The 27,339-nt window shown below is 41.3% G+C and overlaps 1 protein-coding gene across 1 annotated transcript; it reads left to right on the forward strand.

The window, feature by feature from the left end:
* Nucleotides 1–3,035: 3,035 nt before the first annotated feature.
* On the forward strand, nucleotides 3,036–15,773 carry ttll10 (tubulin tyrosine ligase-like family, member 10). Its single transcript, XM_080031788.1, has 11 exons — nucleotides 3,036–3,125; nucleotides 3,941–4,076; nucleotides 4,208–4,326; nucleotides 4,917–5,037; nucleotides 7,320–7,405; nucleotides 8,628–8,817; nucleotides 9,378–9,549; nucleotides 10,841–10,981; nucleotides 11,559–11,675; nucleotides 14,258–14,351; nucleotides 15,082–15,773. Exons 1-11 carry the CDS (start codon nucleotides 3,053–3,055, stop codon nucleotides 15,711–15,713), a joined length of 1,881 nt encoding a protein of 626 aa, XP_079887914.1. The 5' UTR covers nucleotides 3,036–3,052; the 3' UTR covers nucleotides 15,714–15,773.
* The last annotated feature ends 11,566 nt before the right edge of the window (nucleotides 15,774–27,339 follow it).

Here is a 27,339-nt window from a genome sequence, read left to right on the forward strand (position 1 = left end):
CACAAAGCTTTGGTTAAACAGGAATATAGTAGGCCCCGCTTCTAATAACTGGGGGTGATGTGGCTGGACTTGCATCATTGCCAAACAGGTCTCTCTTATCACTGGCTTTTTGTGACACCTGTCGACTCACACCTTATGGGTAATTTACAGCCATGTGTGTGTGTGTGTGTGTGTGTGTAAATAACTGAACTGACAATACTGTCTGGTAATATGTCTTCCATTCCTGTCAATGTAGTGGTGTGACAACACATACTACGGGGTGTGTATTTCTTTGACTTGACCCAGGGAGGAAATGTTAACTTTGTCGTTTATTGGGGAATGTTAAAGTACACATCACTAAAAGAACAGACTTAAGGCCAAAGTCACAGCTGCTTTATTGGACATATTTTGGGAACCTGTCATCCCATTCGGTTAGACTCTTTGGACTTTGAGTCACATCAAATCTGACTTGAAGCATGTACTTATGTGGCCTTCATGCCAGTAAAAGCTATATTGTGTAACTTTTTCATTATGAGTTGAAAAAGCCATTCATAAATGAGTTTACACAACAAGCTCCACAACTATATCCCTGTATTTCTCAGTGTGGCAGCGTTTGAAAACTGATATCGCCCCCCCCCCCCCCCCCCTCCCCTCAACACTGGCACAGGAGCTGAAGAAGCGCCCAAGAAATGTTTCAGTTGTTGATTCTACTGCTAAGAAAAAACCTGGACGTACAGCACAGAGGTAAAACATATATAAATAAAGAAGCTAAATACACTCGGCCAGACATAAGTGTGATCTCAAACCCCATTGGTGCGTGCCCCTTGTTACCCTACCTACTCGATCTATATGTGTAATTATACGGTTGCATGGATGCTGGGTCTAACAGGCAGCCGCCCCTGTCAATTATCAGACAGTTGGGAGGAAGAGAGGAGATTATGCATAATTGCAAACTGTAGGCTGGGCCTGGGTGTTTCCTCCTCAGTCAAATCACTGAGACAGAGAGGTGATAAGTGGATTTGCCATGCAAGCAGCAGACAAATGCTACGTGGCAGGTATGCTCAACCGCATACCTGGCTCTGGATTTGGCACTAGACAGTATGATTAATGATAATGTCTGGTATGAATACAAATGACTCCGAGAATGACTCAACTGAATGATCTAATGTTAGAGTAAATTGATGTTATTTGTGTTGAGAGATTTTGTCACAGCTCGAGTTATTTTGTATTTAAAAGTGTTTTAATAATGGATTACTTTATCCCCTTCTACACTTTAAAAAATGACAGGACATAACTATAACTAGTTGGCATAGATATATAGCCATTCAAAGATGAATGTTATGACTATGTTATCTACAGTATATTAAATGATCTAAAATGAAGCTTTATTCCAGCATAAGAAAACTAAATATCAGTATAAAATGCAGGGTGTTTGTATACAAATACATCTACATTAAAAACATGTCCTGTGTACTGATTCTTTCCCTTTTTGCAAAACGAATGTCACAAAGCCTGACTATATTATTTTACCCATTGTGTCTGGATATAATACCCTAAAACTGGCAAAGCCATTTTGATTGACACCCAGCTCCAATGTTACCATATGGGTTCTCACAACAGAGGCTTAGAGGCAATAAATATTGAATGAGGTTAAGCTTTAGAGGTGGGGTGAGTGTGGGATATATAATCTTGAGTAGCTAGTTGTTGGTTTGTTTGGACATGCTGTTGTTGTAAGAATCCATCCACAAGAGGCAACGGTTGCTAGGGGTCCCATTACCAGAGTAACCGGTGAATGTTTACTTTGGTCTAGTGGGCTTTGCTTCCTTTGCAGTGTGACAGAGGGCCATGGCTGATTTCAGAGGGCTAAACCGCTGGCAGACCATGTGATTTCACCTCTGACCACTCTCTCCTTGTCTGTGAGTTTTGCTGTTTGTCTGGACCTTGCAGTTGGACTACTACAAGGTTGAGCTCACCTCAGGGCTCAAGAGGGATACATACTGAGTAGGTTTCCATGGAGTCTGGCTGCCCATGTGTGTAACGCCGGAGTTGCAGGTAAAAAAAAAAAACTTCTGCTTCTAAAAATAGCCACAGTTAGGTCATAGTTCAGCTCCTGTCATCTGTAACAAGATACCATGCTTATTTCAAGATGGCTTGAACTTCTTCACATAATGCATTTTTTTTGTAAATTTCTCAGGTTTGCCAAATGTTGTATTACATTTGAACTATACAGGCAAAGGCATACAAGGCTACAAGTGTAAAGCTGCAAACAGGGGCTAGCAGCTCCTAGAGGCTGAAACAGCAAACAACAATGCTATTGTAAATGTGTCAAATGTTCTGATCGTGGGACTGGCAACTTAACAAACAAAATATCCAAGTGCAATATTGATGGTGATATAAAAAGTCTGAACCTACTCATCATCCTTGGAGTATCCTGGAAGTCTTTAAAGGCTGCTCTTTAGCATGTAGAACAGCATTCTAACATTTGCAAATCAGCCCAAAATACGAAACACAAGCTGAGGACGTTGATTATGTTATTCGTTTTGACATGATGATGGTGATGAATGGATAGTTAAGGTCTTTGCAAAATTATTAAAATGCAACACAAGTAGGACCAGGTACTGTATGGCCCACTATCACTCATCAAGACTGTTCCTCAAGTGGCTTGTATTTCTGTACCAAAGTAGAATTTCTTTTGAGAAATGATTTTGTAATGTTGAGATATTCAAAGTCATAAAGCAATATTCAGTGTGCTCTGACTCGATATAACAATATAAGGGGGGAAAAAAACTGTATTTTCTGACAGCAGTGCCACAGGGATCCACCTGTTGCAGCGTTTCTAGCCATCAGCCATTGTCTGCACCAGATTGAGGACATGTCATCTGAGTGGGTGCAGCCCTGCAGCCAGGGCCAGGGACACGACACTGTACAAGGGGAAGCAGAGGAGAAGGAGGAAGTGAAGGTTCCCGTAAAGCAGGAGGAGTCCGGAGGGGAACAGCCTGTATTACCTGACCGTAGTGACATCAAGCAGGACATGACATCAGAAGGTGGACCAGAGCAGATCCAAACCCAAGAGATGCAGGCTGGGGAAAAGAGAGAGAGGCTTCCCCACGTGACCGCCATCCAGGATAGAAGAGATAAGGGCTCAGGTGTGTGGAGGGACAAGGAACTTTTAGATGTTTGGAAACAGTTTCATTTTTACCTCTGATGATCACGAATGACATTAAACAGCAAACAAGGCTGACACTTACCTCCTAGCACATTTCACATGATTTATCAGAAAGATGAAGTGCCGCTGAGCTTCAACGTGAAAGTCTCACTGCTAAACAGTGATGAACTGCAAAATATCCATGAGCGTTTTGTTGCTCATCATGAATTAGATAATTCCACCAATCAATCACCCTGCTAAAGAATGCTATTTTTATACAGTTATTAATAATGGCTTTGCTCAGGTCTGATTTTTCCCTGGAACTATCAGAATGATTTGCGGCAGGCAGACCGGAACATCCTGTTTCCTGAACGGTACTAAATCAAACTTTACTTTGCTTCACTATCGTCATATTCCTATTATTAGTCTGACATAGTTACATATAATACATCACCTCATTGCGGTGCCTTCTGCCGTCTCTTTCACTTGCTTCCTAAACAAATGCATGCGCCACCGGCCAGCGCTAGCATAGATCTTTATGACAGCAACGTAAAAACATTACTGCTTTTGTCCAAAGGGGGCACTAGAATCAACAAAAACCTTTACGTAATACAATGTTGCACATTTTAAAAGTTACACTGTAAAACAAAAGGGTACTATTGTCCAGTGCCTGCTGTCATTCGTGCTATCTTTAACTGTGCATCAGTTCAAGTGCACAGTTAACACACACTTGTGCTGGAGCTTATGTGTTTGTGAACTTGTGAGAGACTGTGTGGTTGAATGATTTCAGCGTGTTTATGTTTGTAAATCGATCAGGAAGCATCTCAGTGGAGCGACCCCATCGGAGGTCCTTCCCCAGGAGCTCACCCACCTGCTTCTACCCAGACAGCGACAGGGAGCCCCGCTGTACCGGGCCCTTCTACTTTGTTGGAGGAGCCAACGGGGCTGAAATGTAGGTAGAGAAATATAAATGGTGATGACTTGCTGTACATTTTGTTAGCTGTAGAACCTTTTACATGCAACCTCTGGATTGTTAAAGCAGAAGTGTGAGTGATTTCCTCTGGGACTTTAACCTTTTTTCAGAGTGAGCAGTTACTGTGAGAGAAGAGGATGGAAGCGGATTAATGACAAGCACCGGGAGGATTTCAAACTCAAGTGGTGTGAGACCAAATCATCAGCCACCTACTCTCACTTCAGAGAAGGTTGAATAATTGACTCTATTAATCCCGGGGCATGATCTGACTGCTGTATTTGACTACACTGTACATATTTACCTCAATACTAGCCTACCTGTCTTAAAGGGAAATGCTAAATAGTACAACCGAGGACAATACGACAAAAGTAACCGATGTTTCATTTCTTTCATTTTGTTTGCATTAGAAATAAGATTCAAAGCTATAGTTCGTAACTTGTCAATAAATAAATAAATAAATACAAAAACACTGTCAGCGCATCTACATGAGGTAAGCCTTTGGTGATAGCGAAAGGATTTGATTCCTTCTGCTGTACATCCAGGTTTTTTCTTAGCAGTAGAATCAACGATGGAAATGTTTCTTGAGATTTTTCTGAGCTCCTGCGCTAGTGTCGGCGGGCGACACCAGTTTGTAATTGCTGCTTTACTGAGAAATTCAGAGAGAGTTTTGTGGAGCTGATCAACTTTCTGTCAACTCGTTTGACGATTGGCTTAAATGTAACCGACATTCATTTATATGAAAAAAGTTACGCACTTATAGCTTCAATGCCTTCCCTTCACAGAAAGAAAAAAGTTGAAACCTCCATGTGTTGTTCTCAGGGGAACAGCTGGTGTACCAGATTCCCAGCAACAAGGTGCTCACCACTAAGATCGGCCTCCTCTGCAGCCTGCGAGAGTACGAGCGCGTCAGCAGCAAAGTCAACCACGGCCGAGGACTGAGGTGAGCTAGACAGCTGTATGTATTAACACTAATTCATTACTCTAGTCAGACCAGACCAGGTTTGTGTGTATTCAAAGCATTCACATTAAATCAGTCTATTTCCTGCACATTTTCTGTACTGGTGTGACAAGAAATCTCCTAGCAACCATCTGGTTTGGTCATCTAGGTTCAATACAGGCCCCGGCTCTGCAAATAATGACTGAACGACACATTAGCCTGAAATACTATTTAATAAGCACGAACAAATTGCATCATCAGAAAGGAGGCTTCTATCCAATCTGAAGCACACAAGCTCAGAATTGAGAGATACTGTATTACATTGGTTAATTATTGATAGTACTGTAAATGCACACAATTAAAACCCTTTACAACCTGATATGTTTAACTAACTAATGTCTGTTTGAGAGAAGTCTTAAATATTAAAACAATCCTTTTACATAACAAAATGTATCATATTTCATATATTACATTTCACTGTAAGGGATTAACATGCATAGGTTTTGGCCATGAATGATATGATTTCACTACGAATGAGTGAATGTTTGAATGTCATGCCAAAATCTGAAAATGGTTTTGAGAATACTAAGGCTGAAACTGTTTTCTTCATGTTGAAGATATCTGATATAATGGACAAACCGGTAGTTCTACTTTTTTTTTAAAGCCCATTTAGAAGAAATCCAACATACTTGACACAGGCCTTCTGGAAATTTCCCAAATGCTTCTCAGCTCTAAGGGTGTATTCACACTGGGAAAGTCCGCTAGTGCACTTGCTTTGGTCCAGACCAAATAGAGTTTTGATTTTTTTTGTTTGGTGTGGTCCACTTTCATATTGCCCCTTTTGCAAGTGAACCAGCATTACGAAGCAAAACCACACGTGATCTGAGGTCATTCATTCATTGGACAGACATTCTGGGGTGGAGAGAAACAGGAAGCACAAAGTTTAAACTGCGAAATATATATCATTGATATAATATGGGGCTAAAAATAATAAAAGGGCCTACATCTAACCTATAAATAAAGAGGAAAAACATCAAATTATTGTTGTTTCATATGGTCATAATGTGTAGCCTTATGTCAATGCCACGTTATGTGGCTTGTAGCCTACGATGTGAAACATCATTTTTACTGTATTTGTGGTGCTGGATGCGCGTCACGCGAGAAGAATAGGCTCAAGCTGACACTCAGCTGATTAAGCTGTGTATCAGCTGGGTCGGCGCAGTTCAGCTCCAAACTGACACGGGGATAGTATTGACGGTCCCGTACATGGGAAGCAAAATAAAAACACACACTTCTTGCGCAGCGTGAACCTGTTGGCACTGTGCGAGAGACGCTCCCCTCTCCTTCATCTGATCGCTGATCGCTGAACACATTCAGCATTTATATTGTTCTGGGCTCCCGGTCAAACCACAACTAATCTTCCTAACAATGGCGACAACAACACTTTCCCATAATGTGAAGCTGACGGCTATTTATTAAAAAAGAAAAGAAAGAAAAGGCACAGTGCCTCCTGCATTTGGGTCGGATCGAGTCCGAACGAATTCACACCACAAACGAACTGCAGCAGAGTGCGTTTGGAAACGCATCGAGACTACCTCTTCAGCTGGGTCTCGGAGCGTTTGTTTGGTCCGCACCCGAGTGCGATTGCTGTATTCACACCTGCCTGAAAGATGCGCACCGAAGGCAGAAGTGCATCTGAGTTCGTTTCAACCGAACTAAACACGGCATGTGTGAATACACCCTAAGTCTCTCAATGTGTTTTTCCTACAGGCAGATTCTGTTCATTTGGAAAAATCAATTTTCAGACATATGTCAAACTTGTGTTAGTCAATGCATCATGTTGAACATTATGTCCGGGATATGAAAACACCCTGTGCTCAGAAGTCTCACCGCACAATGACAACGTCGCTGTTCAAACATTATCAGCAAACACAGTGATCACTGGAATGGATTAGAACAACTAAAGAAGGTTCTCATAAAATGATTGAAATGAAAGATATGTAAGCAAAATACCTATGTGGATTAACAGTTGCTTAGTTCATGCTTAATAAGCAGTTATCAGGGTTAGTTATGGCTTAGTAAATGCTCATTTAGTATTAACTTAGCATTAGCTAACAATTAATTAATGTACCCATATTGTAAAGTGTTACCAGAAAAGGTGTAAATACTCAGGTATGATCCTTTGAGCACTGTGTGAATATGTGGTTGACACACGGTGTTACCTTTTTATGTCTCTGCAATAACCTTTATTTTAGGAATCCACCTGGTTGCGTTGTACTTCACAGGAGGCTGAAAATGGAGGAGTTTATTCCCACCACCTTCCGTATGGACGTGAGGGAAGAGAGGGAGGCTTTCTTTGCCCAGCAGGAGGGTAAACCACACTCACTAACGTCTAAGACATTAGTGTCCTGATGCAGCACCACACCACTGGTTGAACTGGATTTGTGTTCAGTTAGCATGATGCCTGACCTGACCTGTCATGCATCAACGTTCACCAGAAACAGAATAGTTTGTGCTTGGGCAGTGTGTTAAAACGACAGTTGCCTCGGCGGTTGTTGTTTTATCAGGAGGTTGAGGATGTTGGAAAGTAATGCACTTCACCTCCCAGAAGGCCCTGATAAAATCACCAGGGGAACATGCTGTTGCCATAGAGATGAGTCAGCAGAGGGCAGGGCTGAGACGCAAACACAAGAAAATAAAAATGCTCAACAGGATCTGCATGCACAGGCCAATGAAACTCATTTAATATTGAAGAGGAAAAATATATTTGTCTTCATTTCGAGGACTAGAGATTAAAACCAGCCTCTGGTTTGCATAGTAAAACAGATGCATTTGGTTATGATAGGTGGTGCACACAGGCCATGACAAACATGGTTATCATTGAGTCAACAGGAGAAAAGAAAGAGACAGCTGCTTTGGATCTCTGGGTAACGGACACATCTGGGGAAAAGAAGACAAGAGAGAACAGTCTCCCCCATTCACTGTTTAAAAGGAGATTTAGGGCACCTATAACAGACCATTCTTTTGCATCATCATGACAGTTAAAACACACAATGTCAGTCACTGGTGGAGTTAGCATTGTGCCTTTGTAAAATTTGCAATATCTCAAAGTGAGCATACTCCATTACAAATAAAAGTCACTGAGCTCTTCTGAAAAGGCTAAAGTACCCAATAGAAGGTAGACTAGCCCCTGTCAGAGTGTTACATTTTAGGATAATTTTTAGTAAGCTATGGTAAAAATGTAAAATAACTCTACTACTCTACTACTTCTCTACTAACTAGATAAAGTAGCATATGCATGTTCATTTACACATCTATCAAAGGTAACGTGTTGCCTTGTGGGAATTTTTAAGGGCACATTTTTCACACTTGAAACACTTAAATCAAGTGGTGGAAAGTGCACATGGTTCTGAATAGCAAACATGGAGTCATTCTAGACACAGCCCTCACAGAATAAAGAAATACTGAACAAACTGAACACATTGAAGAAACAGTGTGTAACCACGGAACACACACAGCTCGGGAGAATGTATTTCATTGAGTTTAGTGAATTTCAAGTGTGTTGATTTACCTGCATGTAACTTGACTGGCAGGTGTGAGCAACAAGGAGAGGCCCATGTGGATCTGTAAGCCCACGGGCATGAACCAGGGCAAAGGGATCTTTCTGCTGAAGGGCCAGGAGGAGGTAGCTGCATTCAGACTAAAGCTACAGCGCATGGAGGACAGGCAGGCCAACGGCATGATACACCACCACCGCCAGCCCCAGGCCCGCATCGTCCAACAGTGGGTCAACATACACAATGATGGGGTTTTTAGAAAAAGAAGAAATCTGTTACATTTATAATGTCTACGCATAAAAGACTATTAAAGGTCACCTCTTGAACTCCATCTCCACCTCTCTGAAACCTGTGTTCAACCACCTTTGATAAGCACACCCCTAGATAACCCTGAATCTACATGGCAGTTAGATTCAAACCGGCAGTTAGATTCAGGGTCAATCAGAGCAGACTGGGCTTTTTCAAGCTAGGGCTTAAAGAGACAGGCTTTAAAACGGAGCATTTCAGACAGAGGCTGAAAAGAGGAGATTTAGCAATCGAAATGTGAGATAAATATAATGTTTTTTTGGACACTACACCATGAAAACATTTTCTAGTAGAAACCCAAATTACAATTTTGAACCTGAAAATTATCAAAATATGTGACCTTTAAGACATTATTGTCATGGCGTATGTCTGTCGGACTTGTCTATATCTACTTATTTACAACATGACATGATGACACTGACACTTCCCATAGAAACGTAGATGTTGAAATGGTCTTGAAGGCAAAGGTTTTGTCCTCAGCTACATCCAGAGGCCACTGCTGCTGAGAGGGAAGAAGTTTGACGTGCGCTCCTACCTGCTGATCGCCTCCACTGCCCCGTTCATGGTCTTCTTCCGTCACGGATATGTGAGACTGACCTGTGACCTGTATGACCCCAGCTCCAGCAACCTCTCTGCCCACCTCACCAACCAAGTACTGTGGACACACACACACACACACACACACACACACACACACACACACACACACACACACACACACACACACACACACACACACACACACACACACACACACACACACACACACACACACACACACACACACACACACACACACACACACACACACACACACACACACAGACTCCCACACAGATTTTTAGGTGATTTGCGGTGATGTGAGATTGAGTCACTGTTCAAATGAGGCAGCTATATAAACATCTCCATGATACTTCCTTTTATAATAGATTAGGACATGGGTCATGGCCAAGGGTGCTTCTACATAAGACTTAACACGTGGCCGTGATTTCTTGGTACAAGCAATCCATTAACATACAGTATACAGTGACAGTCAGAGGTATATTGCTGTAAAGGAGTGGAACTAATTTAAAGGTGCAGTCAGCGATTCTTGAGAATGCTTGTTGTTAAAATCACTTTGTCTAGATCAGGGAATATCTCCTCACGATCTGCTACCTGTCCTTAAATATCTGGGGTAAATACACAGCTTAGGCTCTGTAAATTGGTATTTAAACAAAGGGTGTATAAAGAAAGAAGGCCCACCATAGCCAGTAACATGCCCGTGTACAGATCCATTGCTATTTACTGTAACACTGGGTTTTTGTTTTTCATCGCATACACTGTACGTACAGGTAGTGGATCATAATGAGAAGAAAAAGTGGTTTTGACAGCAATCACCCCCCAGAATCCCTGACACGCATTTACTCTTATTTGCAGATGCTGAATAACAACTATCTGAATTTAAAAACTAATCCTCAAACACTGCTTGTATGATCTAAGTCTTTTTATTCTATTAATTTCAAACACAGTGATCTGGGTTTGAAACAGTTGTGCCAACATGGTATAAAATCAAGCATATTTTTGTTGTATTTTGGTACTTTACAATATTTCGAGGGAGAAACTGCTGTAGGAACATTTTAGATCAGGAATGATATCAATGTTCTGATTATTTCATTGATTTGTAAAGCATTTATTCAGCAGCTACATACAACATCACATATTCTAATGTACTCTCATACCAGCTCATGTTAACTGTTGATCCTTTTTAAGACCTTATATTACAGTAACCATGTAAAATCCCATTTACCTCAAATAAAAAAAATGACAAAACAATTGATGATACTACTGGAGAGATCTTCACATTATACCTGTCCCCACTATTTTACAGAGAGGTTGTTACTTTTACACTGACTGTCTGTCTCCTTCATGTGCCTGTGGTCCCCCTGCTGTCTGTGTGTGTGTAGTACATGCAGAAGAAGAGCCCTCTGTACAGCCAGCAGAAGGAGGACACAGTGTGGTCCATGGAGAGGTTCAACACCTACGTCAACGACAGGTTTCAGGTTGCCAAGGGTCTGCCAAGGGACTGGGTGCTGGGAGCCTTCGCTGTGAGTGCTGATGTGTGTTGTATAGCTCTCTGGGACCAATTACCCATATTATGATGGGGCTTGGTGCTCGCAGCTAATTGAGATTGGGGTTAGGCTTGGATGATGTCATTCTTGTTTGAAGATATATCATGTTATTACCGTATGTGCAGTTTGGTGATTTAAAAAAAAAAAAAATCCTAATAACGCCTCGCAGCACAAATACACAGTAGAATGTACATATTTGAAGAATTCTAATTCTCTTACTGGTTGCACCTTTTAGAATAAAACCTCAAACCCTGATCCTAACAATAGAGTTACTGTATGAAAGGGGCACGTTTTTTTCAAAGATTTTTCTTTTGGGGGGAGGCGTGGGGGGGGGGGGGGTTCAACTTTTATTTTGACAGTTCAAGTCAGAGAGTACACCACTGCAACAAGGACTGAGCCTATATAGTATGCTCTCTATCCACTACACCACCGGAGCACCTTAAGGGACACTTTTTCATGTCAAAGTCAACTCAATAGGAGCTTTACACAGCTTATGAAAACGCCCAGGGAGTTAGAAGTGACTGACTGGTGTGTCTTCCTCTCCCTACCACAGAAGCACATGAAGCAGATCATGACGCAGTGTTTCTTTGCAGTCAAATCTAAGTTAGACTGCAGACTGGGCTACTTTGACCTGATAGGCTGTGACTTCATGGTGGACGAGGACTTCAAGGTGGGTGAGACTGAGCTGTATATCTGATCAAGGGTCAGTTAGTGGCAGGGCTGCCTTTACCTGCCACTAGGCCCTGGGGCTGAGAGGTTTCGTAGGCCCCCCCGGGCGGCGGTCTTACAATACAGATGCGTTAAAGCCATGTTTGTCTACACCACAATATCTCTATTGATGAAATACAAAATCACTTAAGGTAACATGTAAATAACCCCCTCCTGGTCTAATGACTTTTAATAACCAAACACACAAGTTATTGAGGAGACAGCGGTGGGGTCCTAGGACCTTTTAGGGGGGTCCGAGGGCATGCCCCCCCGGAAGAAAAATTTGAACCTTTTTAAAGTAAAATGCATCAATCTGGTGCACTTTGAGAAGAAAACTGAGGCTAAATCAACTATGTCCTATGTGAGCTATTTTCTGGAATAATTTGGAGACACAGAAATACCAAGAAGCAGAAACAAAAATATAAAGGTTTAAAAAATCCAGTCATTCAGCATTCCATTTTTTTTTAAATAATCCCTTATCCCAAAGCTACTTCTCTCTTTGAATTCTTCGTTTTGCTTTTAATGGCTCAACTCAATATAGGCCCTTGATCTGCGTTGCCCCGAACAATGTTATTTAAACAAAAATAACAAAAATGTACTGGCTCATGATAGGCCCCTTGATCTTCATAGGCCAAAAAATAATGTGATTTTTTTTTCCTTTTTCTTTACTGGTTCATGATAGGCCCCTGTTCTCCGTACGCCCGCCCCCCCATACGAAGATTAGGGGCCTATCATGAGCCAGTCAATAATTTATTGTTTTAAATGACAATATTTGGGGCCTTCTTAGATCAGGGGCCTATATTGAGACAGTAAAAAAAAATATTATTTTTTTGAGAGGCCCCTAATCTTCGTAGGCCCTGGGGCTTCAGCCCAGGTAAGCCCGTGCATAAAGGCGGCCCTGGTTAGTGAAGGTGCTGGGAAAGTTTTGTATGCGCTTCATTTAGCGGAGAATATCTCAACTGTCATAGACTAATATGACCCCAGTGAACAACGTGGGATGTGTGACAAAATCTCTATCCGGGGCGAAAGTCCTGAAAATGACCACAACAGGTTACACTAGTATCACACTACGTGGTGAATGGGACTTTTTTTTCTTTATAGATATCTTCATACTTTTTTACCAGATTAATCTTCATATTAAGAGAAATACTTTTTGTATTACACTTTGTCTAAAAAATGTAATAAAATATGCAAATGAGGCAATATCTCATTCAATATGCGTAGCCTACATATAAACCCTGAAGGTCCTGGATACGATTTGTATGCACTTCATTTAGCAAAGATTATCTCAACTGTTATAGACTAATATGACCCCAGTGAACAACGTGGGATGTGTGACAAAATCTCTATCCGGGGCGAAAGTCCTGAAAATGACCACAATTGGTGACACTAGTATCACACTAGGGAATGGGACTTTTGGTTTTCCTTTATAGATATCTTCATACATTTCTACCTGATTAATCTTCATATTAAGATAAATACTTTTTGTATTACACTTTGTCTACCAATGTAATAAAATATGTAAATGAGGCAATATCTCATTCAATATGCGTAGCCTATATAAACCCTTTAGTAGAGGTCCTGGATATGATTTGTATGCACTTCATTTAGCGAAAGAATATCTCAACTGGTATAGACTAATATGACCCCGTGTGAATGTCGATAGTTAGCCTGCTATTGGTGTGTGAATGGTAACGTGGGAAAGGAAAACAGGTCTCCCTTGCAAAAGAGTCTTCGGTCTCAATGGGATATAAAAAAATTAAATAAAAAAAATTAAAAAAAACATGGGATGTGTGCCAAAATCTCTATCCGGGACGAAAGTCCTGAAAATGACCACAACAGGTGACACTAGTATCACACTACGTGGTGAATGGGACTTTTTTTTCATTTACAGATATCCGCATACATTTCTACCAGATTAATCTTCATATTAAGAGAAATACTTTTTGTATTACACTTTGTCTAAAAATGTTTATAAAATATGCAAATTAGCCAATATCTCATTAGATATGCGTACATATAAACCCTTGAAGTTACAGATTTTCTGAGGATATCACAATGTTCACAATGACAATGATTACAAGGTCATAGAAGAGTGTAAACATTCTGATTTGATATATAATGAAAATAGCTAAAAAACAGTCAACCTACTGTATGTAGTGTGGGGTTTATATAGGCTACGCATATTGAATGAGATATTGCCTCATTTGCATATTCTTTTAGACAAAGTGTAATACAAAAAGTATTTCTCTTAATATGAAGATTAATCTGGTAAAAAAGTATGAAGATATCTATAAAGGAAAAAGAAAGTCCCATTCACCACCTAGTGTGATACTAGTGTAACCTGTTGTGGTCATTTTCAGGACTTTCGCCCCGGATAGAGATTTTGTCACACATCCCACGTTGTTCACTAGGGTCATATTAGTCTATAACAGTTGAGATATTCTCCGCTAAATGAAGCGCATACAAAACTTTCCCAGCACCTAGACTAAGTGTTTAATGGCTGCCTGTTGTCAGACTAATCACGCCTTTGTTGGTGTGTAGGTGTGGCTGTTGGAGATGAACTGTAATCCAGCCCTGCACACAAACTGTGACGTCTTGAAGGAGGTGATACCCAGCACTGTGGTGGAGACACTGGGTGAGCTGACCATGTGAACCAGTGTTCTCACATCACTTCACTACACTCACAGTTCCCCTTATCAGATACAGTTTATTACTTTATTAACTTGCAGTGTTGGGGGAAGCTACTATGAAAGCTTTGCAAACTACCAATGACTTCACACTGGAAGAAGTTTAACTACAGCAAAGCTGCCCTAGGGAGTATTCTAGTTTGGTTAACTAAAGCTTCTAAGTTCAAACTACTTTGTAAGAAATAAACCCAATATTTTTTACAGTTGAGGTGACAAACCTGGAAGGTGAATATCCCGGATATCTTAACCTATCCTAAATTAAACAGTCCCGTCTGCTCTTTTCACAAGATCCCCAAATTACAAGGGATGTAACGTCTCTGTTGGAAAAAAAATCTGAATCTGAATTGTCTATTTTCTGGAAAAGAAGAAAGAAAAAGGACAGGGTTTGTTAATGGGGTTTCACGTAGAGAAGCAATTGTAAAATATGAATACAAAATAATTCCTTTCCTTTTATTGCCCAATTTTTTTTTGTAGTTTCAGTAGTTAACTTCAAACAAACAATGACACAGGTAATTCAACTACATGAATCCCAATGCATATTAGAATGTTGAACCACCAGCAAGTCAGGACAGAATGTAGTTAAAATACTACTTTGATTACATGTAGTTTACTACTCCCAAACACTTTTGATTTGTTTGCTCAATGGTTCTGATGTGTGATAACCCCCCTCCTCGATAGATTTAGCTCTGGAGATCTTCAACAAGTGTCGTGTGGGGCGGAGCAGCCTTCCTTTGGCCAACCAGAGGGACTTTGAGCTGCTGTACAACGGAGATCTTCACCCTGACTCAGTGCAGGCCTCCAGCAAGGTCAACTCTAACAGTGAATTCAACCAGAAAAGCAGCAAAAAGACACAAAGGCCTGAACCCAGAAGGTGTATCTCAGCCAGTGGGGGCCTGACGGTGCCCCTAGCATCCCCTGATAATGTCTCAGTGAGCGGGGAGAGGAGGGCTAGTTCAAGGTCTGGCAAACGTCCCACTTCCTCCAACGGGGCTTCCTCTCCATCAGTGCAGGGACCTTCACAGAACAGCAGCAGTGTGCAGGCCATGAGGAGTAAGACCCCCGGGCCTAGACTGGTGGAACTCAAGCCCAGCCCGTTCACTTTGCATTGCCGTCGTTTGAAGGCCGCGGTTGACGCCAAGCACTCTAAGACTCAACGTAGGACCAAGATGGTGGCATCGCTGTCTTCCCCTGCTCTGAGTGAAGGGACCCCTGAAGCCCGTGGCCCCCTAGAGACACTGGGCCCTGCTCCGCCCCATGGCCCCCCTGTGTGTGGGAACAAGGGTGAAGGAGGAGAGCACACAAAGGGCTGAGTTTACCAGAGGAAAAGAGAAACTGTGACACACCACCTGTAAACCGCTGGGATCTGAAGGGCTTGGTCTAAATACTGTAGGGCTTGGTCTAAATACTGTAAAAGAGCTACACTTTGGACTCTCGGGTGCTGTTTAGTTGTCATGAAGAACTCAAGAGAAAAGCTAATAAAAGTTTGATGTGACAATAAAGACTTAATTTATCACTTGAATAATGATGAATGGGTTAATTTTAAGGTTGGTTTGTAAGGAATATATGGGCGCCAAGTTTAATCTCAATTGAAGGCTAATATTTTTAATTGATAGATATCATCATGACACTTTGCAAGTTGATTACGTTTCATTAAAACAATACTTTATTACAACTTTTTCACAAATGTTCGAATAAATATACAAATTGAACTAATTTTGAGAGAATGGCCGCTACATATGGTTGTATGGGAGACATATACAGACCCAAATAGACAAGGTTCAGTCATAAAAAACATCTAAATGTACATTTCTGACTCAAATTTGACTAGTGCTTCAATAAACAATGTTTTTCGCCAGCTGTGTCTGGCCTAAAAAACATATTTTTCTTCTAATAATAGTAGACTTGTTTACTGTAATCAAAGCCCAAATCAACAACTGTGGCTGAATGGAAAACATATCCATCAGTCATACTTACTGTACATCAACTGTGCGTCAACACTTTACGGAAACAAGAGCTCCTGCCCTGTGGAAAGCCAGAAACACTCAGACACTGTGTCATACAGTATGTAAAACCCTCCCACTGTCTTACTGTCATTCTCCCCAGGAAGATCAACACTATAAGCTCCAGTACAGTCTACAGTGTTGTTGTTGTTGTGGCTTGTTGTTTTGACTGCAGCCCTCTTTTACCGCTGCCTCTCATAACTCATAATTATCTCACTGGCCTTTCCATATTCAAGCTCTGTGCATGTACAGTAAACACTGGCGGGCATGGTCATATCTTTCCCAATGGGACATTTAATCCACATTGCTTCTTCTCCACCAGTAGACAGAGAGCATTACAGAGCCTGGCTTATCAACAACCAAGTATGTATAGGTAATATCTGTAGTGGAAACGGGGTCTGAGCTGCATTTATCTACCTACACATGGTAAGCTTTGCCTTAAGATGACAACAGAAGTAGGTTTTATGTGTCAGCAAGTTCCCAGTGTATACGTTCACACTGCTCAGTCCTCTGTAGACAGTCAACTGACAGGAAGGAAGGAACTATACGCCACGACTTGACAAAAAAAAATTTCTTGTCACTGTTATCTTCGATTCTACTTCAAAACACTTTAACACCTTTCGCTCTCGAGCCTCTATGGAAATATTCTCTATATACACATTGGCACAAAAAAGGGGGAACTAGAGCTTAGCAGCAGCAGACCTACCCCTCCCTCCCTCCCCCCCTCCACTTCTTCGGCGCACAATATCCTCTTTTTTGGACCCAAGCAGCCCCACCGTTTTCATGTTATTTGGATGGTTTTAGTGTGGCAGACACGCACACACACACACGCACACACACGTACACGCATGCGCACGCGCACACGCACACGCACACGCACACCACACACACACACACACACACACACACACACACACACACACACACACACACACACACACACACACACACACACACACACACACACACACACACACACACACACACACACACACACAGACACACAGACACATAGACAGACACATAGACAGACACATGGTGGGGATGAGTGTCTGGGCAGATGGTGCTCAGTGTGTGGACTAGAGGCTGAGGTGCGGTTGTGGAGGGACAGACTGTTTGGTGCGTGATGGGATGCTGCAGTGTGACCCAGAGGCATGCTGAGGCCGGGATAGACGAGGTGGGCCCCGATGAGATCGAGCTGCTGGAGCTCTCTGGAGACAATTTAGGGTAAGAAAAGAAATACAAGTTCACACTCGCTTAGTCATTGAAAAGTGCTGGTAGGGGAATTTACTCCTCTTGAACACTGCCGAGAATAGTAGCTATAATATAACCACCGGAATGACTTCATCCAAAATGTGAATTAAGTGGTCTTTATGGTGCTTATCTGTGTTATCTATGCTACTACTTTCAATGTGTTTTTTGTGTGTCGACAAGCTTTTGAGGAGGAAGTGGTAACTTTAGCAGCTTCTCTTTCCAACTCTGTGTTTGTTTTTGGCATGTCATGCATCACTTTATTTTTGGAAATGAAAATGTTGAAAAAGAAGAGGTATAGCCACCTGCATAACCTTTATCGAAGCTGCAGACTATTTAAAGATACAATTTCCAGGATGTAGACAGTACCATATGCTTGTGTATTAGACACAGAACACTTCCAAGGAATGTAGAGTGAAGATAGGTTCAATTTAAAAATCCTTTGATAAAAACTGATGATATTACCTGAGGAACGACCGATTCTAATGTGTATGATTCACCAGCAAAATAGCAAGACGGTAAAACTGATTGGCTCCTATTTACTCAACATGGACTTGGGTAGTCGGTGATGCCGCACTGATGTGATTATCAGATTAGTGTAAGACAATGGGCTGGAGCATGGCGGGCTTTAATAAAGAGGCAGGGCGGGACAAAGCCTCAAGGCGGGGGGGATTAAATGTGAGCTAATCACAACAGCTACCAGGCCTTATGTGTGGCTGTTCAATGATAATACTACTTATAGTTGCAGACTCATGTTTGTATTTGGCGACGAGACGAAGATGCAAACTCACTAAAAAAAAGAGATACACAGAACTCAACAAGAGCCAGAAACCTGAAAGCTACCATGAGCTCACTGAGCACATTAAGAGCCTGCTGATTTTACTCTTTATGTATAGGCTTAATATTAATAATAAAAATGATAATTTAGATGTGGCAGTGGTAGGGTCTCATGATTTTCTTATTCAAATTGTTTTAATTATCATAGTTTGTTAGTAGCTCCTCTGCTTCCAATCCTTGCTTGCATTGTGTACATTGTGTATTGTGTATCAACATCAACCATTTGTTGTATGCATACTTACTATAAATCATATTTTGACTGTACGTACTTTGTATTTTTTTCCAAAACAGTACACCTGTTCAGAATAAGTGTGTGGGACAAATATATACAATATATGAAATTGGGGAAAAGATTATTTCTGTATAAGACAAAGAGTACAAATGATCAGCAGGTGGGTCCGTCTCTTGTGTGTCTGACTTGTGTAATCTGCTTATGTCTGACTGCTGCCTGGCTGCCTGTGGGTCAAGAAATGTCATTTCAACAGTGACACATGGTATCACTCATCAACCTGTATTCATGTTACGTTAGGTTCACCAGTGCTATTAGCAAGTTCTAGCAGGCACCATAAGAAAACACACATACAAACAGGGGGGTCACAATCAAAGTTTTGGACAAGGATTTTGCAACATTCACATTGCAAAGAAAGGATGGGAAACTGAAACCACATCCATGCTACAAAGAGGGCACAAAGCTAACCACTGAGCCACTTTGCTCTTGTCTTTGACTGCTGCTTTGTGACAATGCTTTCTACATTAAAGGTGGAGTCAATGATTTTGGAGAATGCTTATTATTGTCAAAATCACTTTTTGTCAAAATCAGTGAATATCTCCTGACAAACTGCTTCCTGTCCATACTGTGAGTGCTCTGAAACTAATTCTGTATTTATACACAGCCTAGGCTCTGTAAATGTGCATGTTACTACTATGGCTGCCCTTTGTCTACATAACCTTTGTTTAAATTCCAGTTTACAGGGCCTAGGTTGTGTATTAACCTCAGATTTGTTTCCAGTGCACACACAGTACATAAAGTTAGCGGATCATAAATAGTCACTGATTTTGAGAAAAATACATTTTGACAACAAGCGTTCTCCAGAATTGCTGACTGCACCTTTAATGTGTGTGTTTATTCAGAGTGTGGAGTCTGGGAGAAAGCAGACTTCAGCTGTCAGTGAGGAGAGATGTGAGCAGAGATGAGCTACCACCCCCTCCGCCACCACCACCGCGCTACCCTTCAATGCGACACCTTGAACAAGAGGTAACTATGTGTGTGTGAGTGTGTGTGTGTGTGTGTGTGTGTGTGTGTGTGTGTGTGTGTGTGTGTGTGTGTGTGTGTTGTGTAAGACAGCAACAAAGACACAAGAGAAAACTTCATTATGCACTTTTCACAGTAAGAACACATTGCGAGGCTCACTTTGGGCGAATGCATTCAACACATAGATAGTATATAAAATTGATTGTTGATTCAACAGTTTTCAGTGCTCGAGCAGAGTGTGGTGAGATGTGGAGCCACTTGAATATCAACAGTTTCCACTCTGTGCTGTTATTTGTGTTGAGGCCCAGTCACACTGTATAAACACACGGTGGGAAATTTCCATGACAAAACTGCGAGGATTCAGCATTCCGTGTTTGGTGTGATTCAAACTTAACAGGAAACACTGCAGTGCAAACTTGAGTTTTTCCAATTCACACAAACAGTCTTCCTGCATTTCTTTCCAAAAAGAACAGACAGTGTGCAGGGTCCTTAGTTTTTAGCCAAGAACAGTAACAAATTAACAAAGTATCTTATTTGTTTTTTTTGTATTTTACAACTTAGGTAAAATGGCCATCCACTCAAAAACATGCACAATTGAACTGTCCACAAATCACTTTGACTGGATTATGGGCTGATACTGTTTTGTGTCTGTAGGTGGTGCTGTGGGGCAGGAGCAGGGACGAGCTGCACCACAGAATCTTCTCCCAGCAGCCCATCAGGGACTGGGAGGGCCGACCTCCACACATGTATGGAGACATCCTCCACTCCTCCCTGGTGTCTCTCTGCAACAGCTACACACAGGTAACATCTATATATACCTCACCCTAGATGCAGTGACCATTCTACAGTATTGGAGGCCAGCTCTAGGCAAAGATTCACTGGGGCCCCCATCATTTAGTTCTCCTCTTCCTCATTTTTCTAAATCAATTATTATTACATGTCATTTAGCAGACGCTTTTATCCAAAGCGACCTACAACTGGAGCACACATTCATACACCAATAGCAACCACGCAGGGTAGATATCGGGAGCAATTTAGGTTTCAGTGTCTTGCCCAGGGACACTTTGACATGTGGCAGGGAGACGGGGGATTAAACCACCGACCCAGCAGTTGCGGGTCGACCACCCTAACCACTGAGCTACATCCCCCCAAAAAAGCTTATACTGTATAGTGAGTGGAGTCAGCTGAGGCCCCTGACTCCGTTTGGCAAGTTGTTGCAACTGCCTGAAGGGGAGTGTTTCTCAAATCCACTCCAATGATTATTTGTAATAGTTGGTCAGTTGTAATAGTGGTCTGGTTAATGGAGTCCAAACATGACCACAAACTCATTGAGAAACAATCTTCGAGGGATTTTTTTTCTAGGGAAAAATAATCAAATAGTTGCTTTGCCTTTGTTTGTTTGGTGTCAATTCTTTGTCACTTATCTTGGTTTGTCCCCCACAGGAAAGCAGTGAACACTTCCTGGTTCTGTTTTCTTTCCACCTGCTGATCCTCTCCCTGGACCACGCTCGAGAAGACTTCATTTACCAGGTATTATTTATCATTTCTACAAAAAAAATTAAAATAACTGCTAAAACCCGTTATGAGAGGATACATTCAAGTGAACTGAAAAACCTTGGGAAACAGAGGTGCTGACACAATAACATCAAACAAAACGCTAATGTTTCACAATTAATTATTTCACAGCTTGAGATATTTTTTGTTCAGTATATCATTCACTTGAAAAACAAACTAATCCTAACCAGAATGAACATTGGTTTGGCTTTGTTAAAATTGATGCAGCAGAGGCTTAAATATCCTGAGTTTCAATTCATAGTATGTTCTATGAGCTTCCATTTAGATCTTCCATGCCCACATCTTTCGTCTTTGTGTTAAAATGTACTGTCTGGAGACCATGGCTGGGTTAACTCTGATGACAACCAACAGGGTTGTACTTTGCATGACAACAAGTACACTAAATCGATCTTTAATATTATTTTGCACTTGAAAAATTTCTTCCTTTCTTTCTCTCTCTCTCTCTCTCTCTCTCTGAGGATTGGCATGTGCTGTTTGGTTAAACCTCAATGTTAATCTCTTCCTGAAGCCAAAACACAACGGCAGCAGCAGCTATGATATTTTCCCAAACGTTTTGTCTTCTCTCATCTCCCAGGGCATCCTTCCCATTTCTGGACTGTCCTTGCAAGCCGTCTCCATGGACCCTGACAACTCACATGCATCACACATGTTTGAGATCAGCAGTGAGTCACTGCAAGTTACTGAATTTAACTAAGACGTGGCAACACAGCGCAAATAACTTATATAACAAATAACTCACTAACATGATTTATGTTGTTCCTTCTGTCCTCCAGGTCCCATGGTGGACTCCAAGGTCTTCACATGTGCCAGCGCTGCAGAACTACAAAAATGGCTGCAACTCATAGAAGACAGGAAATACAAGTCGATGAAACAACCAATGAGTCCCTCCCACTGCGCTCTCTCCTATCTGGTAAAGACTAAACTGCTGTATAAATCTGGTTACATATGCACATGAACGAGCAGTGTGGTTAAAGGTGGAGTCAGCCATTCTGGAGTTTGCCTTTTGTCAAAATCACTTTTATAATAATCAGTGAATATCTTCTCATGATCTGCTACCTATCTGTATGTCTGTGCGGGCACTGGAAGAACATCTGTTGTTAATACACACCCTAGGCTCTGTAAACGCAAACGTGCATGTTAGCTACAGTGGGCCCCTTGGTTTACATACAGTTAACAGAGCCTAGGGGCACCAGATTTAATTTCAGAGCACACACAGTACGGACAGGCAGTTGATAGTGATATGAACTGGTTTTTGAATAAAACAGTAGCGTTCTCCAAAATGGATGACTCCACCTTCAAGTTGTAATTAACCAATTGATCACATCCAATATTATTTCCCCTAGTTACCCTGTGACGAGCACTGGAAAAGAGAGGAACTGAAGAAGTATGTACTGCACGCTCCGATATGGCAGTGGGAGGGCTCGCCCATACAGCACATGGGTCAGCCAGGATGCATTTCTATGGTCCATATCATGAACACACAGAGACAGGTGATTCATATGCTCATGCTGTATTTACATTCTGTACATTAACTGCATTACGGTCATGTATAGATGACCAGAGGTGACTTGTATGCAATAAGTTTTGTATTTTTTTATATTCTCATCATGATCACATCTTGACATTAGAAGAGGTGTTTTAATGGAACCACAAACAAAATAAGTAATAACAAAACATGTCTGGAGGTGCCAAGTACAAATCTAATGAATGCAAAAACAACAATATTAATATGAACAAATAGATGCCATAACACAGCTGACAGCACGCTGCTGCTCCCTAAGTGACAAAACTAATTAAAATGTACTAATTAGCACAACTTGAATATGTTGAGAGCAATAATTACAAGTGTGTCAACATGAAAAAAAAGTAGGGGAGAACGGGGTAATGTGAGACACTTTTTACATTTACTTCCCTCTAAGGGAGCTAAAATGATTTATCAGTCAAATTTACACATTTCCCATTAATTCAGGATGTTTCCTCGAAAAGGGCATTAGCAGAATTTATTCATGACAAAGATTGTTTTAAAAAAAAGTTGTCTTGTGTCTCAGTTTACCCCAGCTGTGGGGTAAACTAAGACAGACCAGAGAAATCAAGGGGGTAAACTGATCCACTTACTTTTTCCACTCTGAAACTACCATAACAACAAATGTTGTAACAGTTACAATCCTGACAGCTAGCTTGAAAACCAAATATTCCAAAACTAATGTCGGACGAGTAACAGAATCATGGGGTTTGGTCAATTAAGAAAAACATTTTCTAAACACTTGAAAGCAACTCTGATCAAATACACCATATAATTCATATTCAATAATTAACATTCAAATGACAGATAGAACCAGTTTAGACCAGTTAAAACACAGTCTGGGGGTCAGAACACAGGACACTTAGAGCCAGCTAGTGTCTGGGGGTCAGAGCAAAGAACAATCAGAACCAGCTAGAACAGCCTGGGACTCAGAACACAGGACTAGACCCAGCTGTCATTTTCCATCTTTTGAGTCTTTGATTAATATTTTTCTGCATTTGTTTTATTGGGATCATTCATTGAATAAAGACATAGAGTCTATTGGTGTTAAAGGTCACTCTCCTGTCCCCCACATACATATGTGCCAAACCATGCCCTTGCTGACACCCCTTCAACCATCAACCCCCACCTCCAGCCCACATTGTCTTTTTTCTTATTCAAACTAGTCTCCTTGTTACCTCAAATATAATGGATTCATTAAAAGAGGGCACAGACACTGTCTCACTTTACCCACAGCATTTGTCTCACTTTACCCCACTGCCACAATTTGAGAAAAAACTACCTCTCTCAGCAAATCAGGCTAATCTTCCGTAATCATCATCACATGGTTTCATATGTTGGTAGTTCATCAACATTTATGATAGAAGTTTTTCTACCTGAATCAATTTGCTTTGGCACAACAATCGATTAAGTTGACAGCAAGAAAATTTACTTTTACATGCAAAAAATAAATTTTTGTGAAAAAAAAACATGCTCACAACATCACCATGAGGTCCTCTCTTTCATGGCCAAGGGGAAATGAGAGGGGCTTGAAAACGTATATATCTCACATGATGAAAAATGTGCTCCATTGCCTAGATACAGGGGGTGTCTCACATTACCCGATGGCTCACCTTCCCCCGTTCTTCCCTACTTTGAAATACCAGGCTCTACAGAAAAATGTATGTTAGATGTACATAAACATATATTTTTGTCTATGGGCTTCCATATACTGTAAATTGCTGTCAGCGTGTCAGTTATAACCAGAAACTGTTCTAGTGTCTGACATGAATATGTAAATGTTGTATTTTGCACTTTTTTCTATTGATAATGATAATATTTTACCTGTCAAGTTTAGTGCTAATATCTGGGAACATGGTGTCATTGCTACAACAGACTCCCATAGCAACGTAGCCACTGTAGCATATCTCAACACTTATGACAGTGTAGTATGAACTAATAGGAATGACGAAAAAAAATTATGATAAAAAAATTACACAAAAAAAGTTGTCTTAAACTGCAATTATCCTTTAAAATGCTACAGCCGCTATTATAGTGAAATATTATCAACCATTAGTGTCACAGCATTTTGTCATTGGTATTTATGTTACTGTACAAGCTGTTCAACAGAAACAGTGTCATTGTTGTCTTTGTTCTTGCAGGGTCTCCAAGAAAGAGTGATGGTTCTCTTCCCTCACGACGTGCTGCTACTGTCGGTCGACAACAAAAGGCTGAATATAAGATATGAGGTACAGTACGAAGTGTGTGTGGGAATATTACATAATTATTATACAATGTAACTCCATAATAATACCTCTCTACCCAATGATGCAAGCGCTTCTTCTTTTGACACTTGCCATACATCTTGGGTGGAACTGTTTGTTAAAGCTTCTGGAAACCTGGTGTAACATTTTAAAAATCAATATAGCAGAGTTGGGTGGCTCAATAACCTTATACAAAAAAGATGATTAAAAATAAATGGTCATAAATGGGGCGACTGTGGCTCAGGTGGTTAAGCTGGTTGGCCAATGATCCTAGGGTTGGCGGTTCGATCCCAGCCCGGCCACTTGTGTCATGGTCGTTGTGTCCCTGGGCAAGACACTTCACCCACCTTGCCTCGTGTGAATGTGTATGACTGCTGTATGTTTGAGGTGGTGGTCGGAGGGGCCGATGGCGCTGAATGGCAGCCTCGCTTCTGTCAGTCTGCCCCAGGGCAGCTGTGGCTACTATGGTAGTTTACCACCACCGGTATGACTGTGTGTGAACGAATTGTCTGGAACCCTGTAAAGCGCTTTGAGTATCATGAAAGGCGCTATATAAATCCAAGCAATTATTAATTATTAATTATTATTAATAAATATCATAAAACCGTTTGACAGGACTGGGTGGGCGTTGCCGAATTAAATGGTCTCCATGGCAACTGTCTTTGTTTTAATGGAATATTTGGGCAGAGAACTGCTGTGATTGGTTCAAAATTGTGTGATAAGAACCAGAGCATAACCCGCCTCATCTAGACTGCATTTCTGTAAAGTAGATCAAAGACAATATCCTTAATTTGGATTGATAAATATGCCAAGCTCTTTTCAGATTGTGACTGACTCTCCAAAGTACACAGCTAGAAGGATTTTGTGGATTTGGGTTTACAGGAGCTTTAACAACTGCTGCAACATCACTTAGGCCTACCGCATTTCAGCTACTGTAAAATCAGGTTTTCCTTGTACAATCATGGTATTGTGTACCCGGTTTACATAGTATCATTTGAATTCCCCCCCCCCCCTGTCACCGTCAACAGGGCAGGTTGCCGCGACGCAGTATCAGAGCAGTGGAGAGGTCAGCAATGCCTGGACGGCAGGAGTTTGAGCTGATAGGTACACTCAACAAACATGTGACATCCAGACATTTGAAGCTAAATGTAGCATTGGATTAAGATGAATACAGTCATTTGATATTAACGCTGTTCTGTTTTTAGGTGAGCTGATGGAGCCCCTGCTAGTCTCTTGTACGTCCATGGAGGATTATTGGAACTGGATCTTTCAACTACAACAGGTTAGATCACATCTTAAAAGGACCATTAAAGGATGTATAGGTCGTAAGTCAGCAGCTTTAAGGTTTACACATGTTGTGGTCATTTGGACATGAGACTAACACTTCTAACTTATAGCCCCATTTAAATATCTGGAAATTCAGACTCACCGCTATCAAATTTAAATTTGCTCCGCTGGGCACGAACCATTGTTGCTCATTAACTATGTTGGAACATTCTGACTGATCAATCAAATCATACTATCTAATATGGGTGGGCGTAACCAGATGACGCCTGCACCTGCACTGTCGAATATGTGATAGTCAACAACAACGGCTGCGGATACGTCGTTTGAAATGACTTTTGCCTCGGCGGCTTTCGCCTCGACACTTAACGATTTGGACCTATGCACAGAAAAATGAATAGAAGGCGGAACTCAAATCTTTCATTAGCAAGAAAGATGTATTTGCGGTTGTGCATACATTTTATTTAGCCCCACTGTTCTCTTAACGAATGGGATTTAAGTCACCTTGTTCATTGATCTGATTGGTTGTAGTGCTATCCAATTGCGTGCTGTTTAAAATGCATGCGTTGATGCCGCCCCTTGAGTTAGGAAGGTCTACTGCTCATTGCCAGACCCTACAACGTTCTAGATGCTGGGCTGAATTTCCAGGCTACACATTTAAAGTCAATTATGTTTTTTTTTATTCACAAAAACCTTTTTGTTTGAGGTTATAAAGTTTGATTGTGTGCTCAGGTGATTTGATTTCTAATAGCTTAAACGCGAAGAAACTTTTCTCTCAACAAGATGTTTCTCTGTTTGATCGTTAGCCGGAGAGAAGCAGCCACGTCACTGCCAGTCACGCTGCTCCTCCCATCATGCCAAAGCTACAGAGGAGCAGGAAGGAATCCCAGGAGCCAATGATAACAGCCGACCAAGGTCACTTCAACGGACGCAGCTGACTCACGTAAAAGCCTGGCCATTCACTGTATTTAT

The sequence above is a fragment of the Ammodytes marinus genome (assembly GCF_949987685.1).
Source record: "Ammodytes marinus genome assembly, chromosome: 7".
In the NCBI taxonomy this organism is placed as follows: Eukaryota; Metazoa; Chordata; class Actinopteri; order Uranoscopiformes; family Ammodytidae; genus Ammodytes; species Ammodytes marinus.

What these genes read in the sequence shown, in the direction of transcription:
- ttll10 (XM_080031788.1), top strand. Translation starts at nt 3,053, where the DNA reads ATGCAGGCTGGGGAAAAGAGAGAGAGGCTTCCCCACGTGACCGCCATC. An exon ending in AACCACGGCCGAGGACTGAG is followed by an intron (nt 5,038 to 7,319) that starts GTGAGCTAGACA and finishes TGTACTTCACAG; the next exon opens with GAGGCTGAAAATGGAGGAGT. An exon ending in TTTCTTTGCCCAGCAGGAGG is followed by an intron (nt 7,406 to 8,627) that starts GTAAACCACACT and finishes CTTGACTGGCAG; the next exon opens with GTGTGAGCAACAAGGAGAGG.